A 6895-nucleotide genomic window follows, 5' to 3' on the forward strand; every position below is an offset into this window, starting at 1 on the left:
CAATTGAAAACACAGTTGGAATCTTTCATCTGGAAAACGTTTATTGCAGCTCCTCCTTGCTGTACATCAATGGAAAATCTCTCAGACATTAACATTTTTACTTAAAATCCTACAATTTTGAAAAACTTATTTTTTATTAAATGTGATAAAAATTAAAACTCTGCGGAAACTTTAAAAACAAGTCATTCTAATGCAGATCAAAGCCTGTTGTAAAGTGCTTAGTGTAGAAAAGATTTTACAGCTTCATTTGGCAGATCAAACTCCTTCAACGGGCTGAAGAGGCGTCACGTGTTCATGACCTTCTGTGAGGCCATCAACCAGCCTCCCTTTGGTCTGACCGTTTTATGAGATCTTCCTATAGCAGCTCGTGTGGAAGGTGGGCCTGATCTGAGGCTTCCTCAGCGTCTCGCTCTGTGCTCACAGCTGCAGTCCGTGCACGCTCCACCAGTGTGAGGGCAGAACCAGATCCACAGTGGCTTGGGCCCCACAGAGCTTCATGTCCCGGTCATCTGCAGCTTAATGGCCTGCTGATAAATCAAATACAGGAGGGACCACCGTCTCCCAGCAGCCTTCCGATCTTAGCTCACACCTCCAGCAGAAGATTCCGAGGAATAACGTGCACATCAGTTGGCCATTTCCTGAGGAACCTCAGGTATCAGGGAGGAGAAGAACCCTTTGAAGAAGACCCAGGCCGTCCACATGATGGACACTCTGTGAGGAGGCACCAACACCGCCGCCATGGAGCTGGCCCCCTCTGGTAACTCAGCTGCAGGCTCCTCCACCTGACCGCCAGCTGCTTCGCCCACCTGAAGTGAGGACGCAGATCGATAGTTTGGTCATCGGTTCCCTCTGATGAAGTCTAGAGCAGCTGCTGTGGTGCAGACACGGTGTGCTGTTCTCACCAGATCTGGATGAGGGTTCCTGTCCTGGTTCTGCTGGACCTGCACCCGCCTCCGGAAGGGAAACCAGCCCACTGTGTGTCTGTGGGAGTGACAAACAAAATCGTTTAAAATAAATAAATGAAACCTTTCAACACTTAATTCCTATTGTGTGAACAGTCGGAGTGAAGAGCAGCTGTTATCTGCTGTTGCCAGTGACAGCGCTGGTATTAAAGGGTCAAACTCTGTCCTGATTAGGACTGGGCCATATGGCCTAAAAAATAAAATCAATTTCCAATCCCCCCCCCCCCCTAAGGAAAGCAATAAGTACAAACGGCAGACAACTTTTGCTTTGATTTAATCAAACGCAAGACAAATGTAACCCCCATTTCTGGGATGAATAATAAATAAATGAACACTCTGGAATCAAAGTCCCAGCTGTGTTTTGAGTCACACTTTGTAGTCTAGACTGAAAGGAGACAAACATTCACCTTGAGAGTAGCACCATTTTCTAAAGGATTAACAATACAGCTCATACCTGGGCTCTAAGGCTTTAATTAAATGAATAAACCCCGTCTTCTCCATGGTATATATGGGTACCATGTGTTTGGCGATATGCAAAGCGACCGCTTCAGTGATTGTTCTCCACCGTGGCCCTTTCCTAGGGATGGGTACCGAGCCCCGGTATTGAATGAGCCCCGGTATTGAATGAGTCCCGGGGCAACATTCTCCAAGACCGCAGTATCGTTAAGATCTGACCTCAACGGTTCTGCTATCGGTACTGGAGAAGTCGCATTTTTTGTGAGTCCTACAAGATATAAAGTACAGCTGTGACGGTGTGGGATTTTTGATCACCGCGGTGATGAAGCAGCAGGAGTCGGTCAACAGAACTAATAAGAACGTAACTAATTCTTACTTGTTAACTCTTTCTGCTAGTTTATAGCTGCACTATTTTTCACGAGATTGTTCAAAATACTAGACAGAATTTTACGGTTTAAGTGTTAAATGATAAAAAAACGTTACTGAACTAAAAACAGGGGACAAATGATGTGTTTGTTAAATGAGTTTATTCTTAAAACGTGTTACAAAAGTATCGGATTGGGAGTCGATATCGGCAGATGTTGAAAATCAAATGATTGAATGGGATGAAAAAACCCTGACCTGACCTCTGACATAAAGGTGAACCAGACTGATGCTGCTCTCTTAAAAAAATAATCTGTCATTTTTAATAAGTATTTCCTGAGTGGCACCAGTTTGTTTTTACGTTAATAACTGTATGAAAACAAGCAGCAGAACGCGTCTCCAGCTGTTAAATATATTCGCTTTACTATTCCTTCAAAAAGACAAAAATTCTTTTAAGAGCTAAAATGTTGATAAGTGTAAGGGGTTTGATCGGATTTGAGTTGAGCAGATGTTGAGAAAAGGTGCAGATGTTTGTGCTGCTCGTTGGGGGTGTTCTCTCGGAGGCGGGGGCACTTACAGGTACATGAGCAGCAGCGTGCTGGTCACCAGCAGGAAGCGGCTCAGGCTGGAGTTGAAGTAGACGATCACCAGCAGGACCCCCAGCCTCGCTGCAGAGTAGAGGTGGTCCAGCCAGTCGCGCTCCACCCCCTCCTCGTCCTCCACCACTGCTCCACCCTGTGCGTTCATCCGCATGTTCTGGTTGGCCTCCGCGGGATTGATGAAGGCAGCGTCCTGCACTGGGTTCTGATTGGCTGGCAGGTTGTCAATGGGGTTCTGAGGCGGCGGGACAGGGACTTGGTGGGCGGGGACAGCAGGGCCAAAGGTGGTTAGAGGTGACGGGGAGCCGGCTGCCGCCAAAGCTGCATGGCTGAAGGGAGACATTTAAGTTAGAAGGTCAGGCAGCCACAGAGCGGGAGGGCTTCAGAGTAGACACTCACTACTGCATGTAGTACTGGCGCGCGTAGACGTGCTGCAGCCACAGCAGCTGCTGGGGGCTGTAGAGGGAGTGGGTGGGGAAGGTGGGCGGGGTCACCTGGGGGGCTTCGGACCTGCAGGAGAACATCAGAGATTCGTGTTGAGTCTCAAGGGGTGAGACTGCTGCTGGATCATCTCATTCCTGTGTTGTTACTAAAGTCGCAGGAAATCAAATCCACACAGGCTCAATTACAGAATTACAAACTACATTTTAAAGAGCCTGAGCTCTTCCTGGCGATTGGAGCAGCGTGAAGCTCTGCACGCTTGTCCTCAGCAGGTCTGTAGGGGCAGGGCCTCTGCTGGCTGCCAGGTGCAGCATCACCTCCACATAGAGATTGGTGAAAGCTGCATAGTCGTGGCTTTCACAGTAAACAGTCGATTCTTTCTGGCTGGCTCACCATGCAGCAGCAGCAGGAGCTCCTGGGGAAGACGGCGGGCTCTGCGGGTGCACAGCAGCTGGAGGGGGAGACGCCTGCCTCCTCTGCCTCAGCTCGGGCGCACTGGGAGTCTGGACAGGGGACGGGACCGGCGTGGGAGAGGCAGCAGGTGGCTGATGGGAGTCTGGTGTCTGCAGAGGAAAGCAGCTCGTCAGGGGAAATGCTCTGCAATGCTCTGCATTATCATCTACAGCATCTGGTTTCACACACATGTAGTTGGTGAGGCTTATGTAAATGACTTTCAGGATGCGGAAAGTTTTGGTTCTCAGAAGGCAAGTGAAGAGGAGCAGGAGAAAACCTGCACCTGCTGCTCTTTGCGTCACAGAAACCGCCGTAGTGGTGAAGGTGAAACTCCTGCAGCTCAGCTGAATTTCAGCAGAAAGTTCAGTAAATGTGTAAAAGAACAGGCATGAGACTGTAAGCAGCTCACACGCTCTCCTGCAGCTGCTTCCATGAGATCAGGGAACAGAAAATGAACCTCGGCAGGGACGCTCACATGAGCTCAGGTCTGCAGTGACTCACCTTAGGTGGAGATGAATTCCTCACTGTGCAGACCAGGTGCAGCATGGGAACAGCGTCAGCCTGTGGACAGGAAAGGCCACGTCAGATCATGTATTCATCCAGTCGTGTCATGTAAATAACCCATTTTGGCTAATCTGGTTTAACCATGTTTTCCTTTTAGGAATTATTTCAGTTTTCTCCCTAATTTACAACATTTTTTTTCCTATCTAATCAAACTTCTGGGCTTGGATCATTGTAAACGTGTTCTGTGAGCGGCGAGCTGTGAACGTGTGCATTCACGCGCGTCAAGAAAATGAAGCCAGCTGAATAAAGAGGAAGGAGAACCGCAGCAGCATGACGATGCAGAACATTTTAGGTTTCGCTGCTGCTTTTCCTTCAAACTCCTTCAAAGTGAAATCCAGAGAAACTTGTTTAAAACAGACGACATGTGGATCTGTGAGACTGAAACGCCAGAACACAGTCTGAATGCCAAAGAACCCAACAGAACCGAGCAGCTCAATGTTCCTCAAAGTTCAATCAAAACGCTTCAGCAAAGCAGAACTCTGATCCTTTTCCATCCAGGATGGTATCAGCTCAGGGTGGATGAAGAACTTTCTTTTTTGGGGTCAAACGCTGAAGCGGCTTCCCACCTGCCTACAGCCTGCTGTCAGTTTGCACCGGCAGCTCTTCAATCACCGGAGTGAAGCTGAAGCAGAGCAGACGGCAGCTTGTGAAGAAAGGCTTCTTAATCACCTGTCTAAAGAGATCCTTCAGGTGCAGATGATCCGGCAGCAGCTTCCCAGCAAAGATCAGCCTCTGCTCACTCACAGCCTGAAGAACACAAAGCCACAGACGGGAATTCAAACATGGCTTCCAGAGAAACTTCAGGCAGATGACACTCAGAATAAATCCTCCGGTAAATGATTAGCTTTTCTTTTGCAGAAACACATGTAGATAGAAAACGTCACATCTATGGCAGAGTATTAGGGGCCACCATAAAACTAAAGAAATTATAATAAAACGCAAAGAAAGCTGCAAACTTATGAAAAAACTTGAAAACATTGTGTTCCAATGAGAAAGATGTTAAGCGTATATAGTTCCTTCAGCACTTTTTTCACAAATAAGGAGATATTAAGTCTCTGAGTGAGCCAATATAGCTTTTTTGTAAGTATAAAGACATTGAATAGGATTTGCAGGAAACTGGGCCCCTGCTGAAGAAAAGTCACCCAGATTTAGGAGAAATGGTTTCTCTGTCGGAGGAAGAAATGGTTTGAGGCTGCAGGCATATCGCTGTTTACATCCAGCAGCAGTAAACAAGAGACATTAGGAATAGTGATATAGATGGTTGCAGAGGTCCGAAAACATCCTGACACTCATACCTGAGATCAACTAAAGCCGTATGGCATCACCAAAAATGGCTGCATTGATGGAGGCTTAGACCTCAAACTTTATCTTTAAAAAGCATGGCTTGTCCTTGTAAAAGTAGGACTTTTCTGCATACTTTTAAGACTTTATTCTCTCTTTTTATTTCTAATGGTGGGCCTAAGACTCCATTAACAACGTCAGTCACTTAAACAAGTTAAAACGTTAATAAATATTTAGTAGGAAAAAAAAACTGTGAAGAATTTGAATTGTTGTTTAAGAGCCGTAATAAAGTTTTTTTCCCTAAATATTGTTAGTAGAAAACTAATAAAAACGAAGGTAAAAAAAAGGTTTATTGAAAACTTATACAAAAAGTTTTTTTAAATAATCTTTATTGAAAACTAACAAAACCGGAAGTGCTGACACAGAACTGGACTAGACTGACGGTTCCTTTAACAGGAGCAGAAGGCTTTGGGACATTCCAGAACACTCAACCACTGTGGGCTTCTCCCTCAAACAAGGGGGGCACCATTTTTGACCAGGGAGGGGTACACAGAAACACCTACTCAATAAAATAACAACAAAGGTGACTTACAAAAGGACGTTTTGTCTTTTTAATGGTTTCCGGCTTCGTAGAGTTCGAACAACAGATCATCGACTTCAGACACCCGAGCCCGCCGGTAAACGGTGTGTGTCACGTAAACAAATGTCAGGCACAGCCCCTCGTTCACAGCTCTGATCTTGTCGTTTTAACAAACCGGTTTCGGCTTTTTTTTTTTTTTTTTTTAGCTCGGTTACCGTTACAGCTAGCGAGGAAGCAGAGGACACTTGTCCGGGTTACGTAACCCTCAGGGTCCCTCCCGGGCCCGGGACGGCGGCGGTGTTGTTTGTCAGTCCAAACTCAGAACTCACCGGTCTCGTTGGGTAGACGGTCGACAAGTGGGTCTTCAGCTCCCCGACGGTCCAGCTCAGACAGACACCGTCGATGGTTCGGTCCTCCTGATCCTGGCTTGGGGTTTTTATGAGCAGACTGGTGGTCTTTTGTGGAGATCCCCTCACATCCATGTTGGCTTGGTTTGCCGGACACCAGCAAAAGCGAGAGATTTGTACAGGTCCAACGACTTTCCAGCTGCGAAGAAGAGCGTGAGAAGAATGTCCCTGAACGGAACATCCGGGTCTTTACAGTGTTTGCAAACACACGGTGGCCGCTCCTGATAGGCTACAGCTTGCTCGTGCATAGACGTGGAGGCTCGCGGAATCTTTACCTCTTGAGCATGCGCCAAGAAAGTTGACACTTACAAAGATCGTGTATTTTAAAAACACGAAAAACACTTTCTTAAAATTGTTTTTTCTAAACAGTCGATCAGAGAGACACATTTAGTTCTTTTGTTTTTTAGTATAAAATTATCACAATTTTTTTAAATCACCATCTAATCCCAAACAATTTTAGCGGGGATCTCAATTTCCTGTATAAGATTTAGTTGATAGATTTGATGGAACAGGAAACGGAGTGAGAGCTCTGTTTTCTCATGCGATCTCTGGTCCGAGTCGCAAACTTTCAATGTTTTTTTTTTTTTTTTTTGTTACCAATGAAATTACATCAGTGCTATTGCATCAGTTGTTAACGAAAAGATCTTGCAGGAGTTTTCCAGCAACTTTGTACTCAAACCACTAGCAAAAGTTAAGATGATGTAAAAATACGGGTTATCGTTGTAAAAACATGAATTAAATAGCACTTAAACGTATACTACTCAATAAAACGGATATATGAATGTGTGG

At 45.9% G+C, this 6895-nt stretch overlaps 1 protein-coding gene across 1 annotated transcript; it reads right to left on the minus strand.

The window, feature by feature from the left end:
- Window positions 1–20: 20 nt before the first annotated feature.
- On the minus strand, window positions 21–6373 carry LOC101174180 (homocysteine-responsive endoplasmic reticulum-resident ubiquitin-like domain member 1 protein). The gene is made up of 8 exons (XM_004069359.4): window positions 6029–6373; window positions 4508–4585; window positions 3776–3835; window positions 3215–3384; window positions 2780–2890; window positions 2359–2709; window positions 903–981; window positions 21–806 (listed from the first exon to the last, which is right to left on the minus strand). Exons 1-8 carry the CDS (start codon window positions 6179–6181, stop codon window positions 624–626), a joined length of 1185 nt encoding a protein of 394 aa, XP_004069407.1. The 5' UTR covers window positions 6182–6373; the 3' UTR covers window positions 21–623.
- Window positions 6374–6895: the final 522 nt, after the last annotated feature.

This window comes from Oryzias latipes, chromosome 6 (assembly GCF_002234675.1).
Source record: "Oryzias latipes chromosome 6, ASM223467v1".
Classification (NCBI taxonomy): Eukaryota; Metazoa; Chordata; class Actinopteri; order Beloniformes; family Adrianichthyidae; genus Oryzias; species Oryzias latipes.

Coding starts and splice junctions, on each gene's coding strand:
- LOC101174180 (XM_004069359.4), bottom strand. CDS start 6,181: ATGGATGTGAGGGGATCTCCACAAAAGACCACCAGTCTGCTCATAAAA. Junction 2,710..2,779: donor CGCCAGTACTACATGCAGTA/GTGAGTGTCTAC, acceptor GTCTCCCTTCAG/CCATGCAGCTTTGGCGGCAG. Junction 807..902: donor GGAACCCTCATCCAGATCTG/GTGAGAACAGCA, acceptor TCCTCACTTCAG/GTGGGCGAAGCAGCTGGCGG.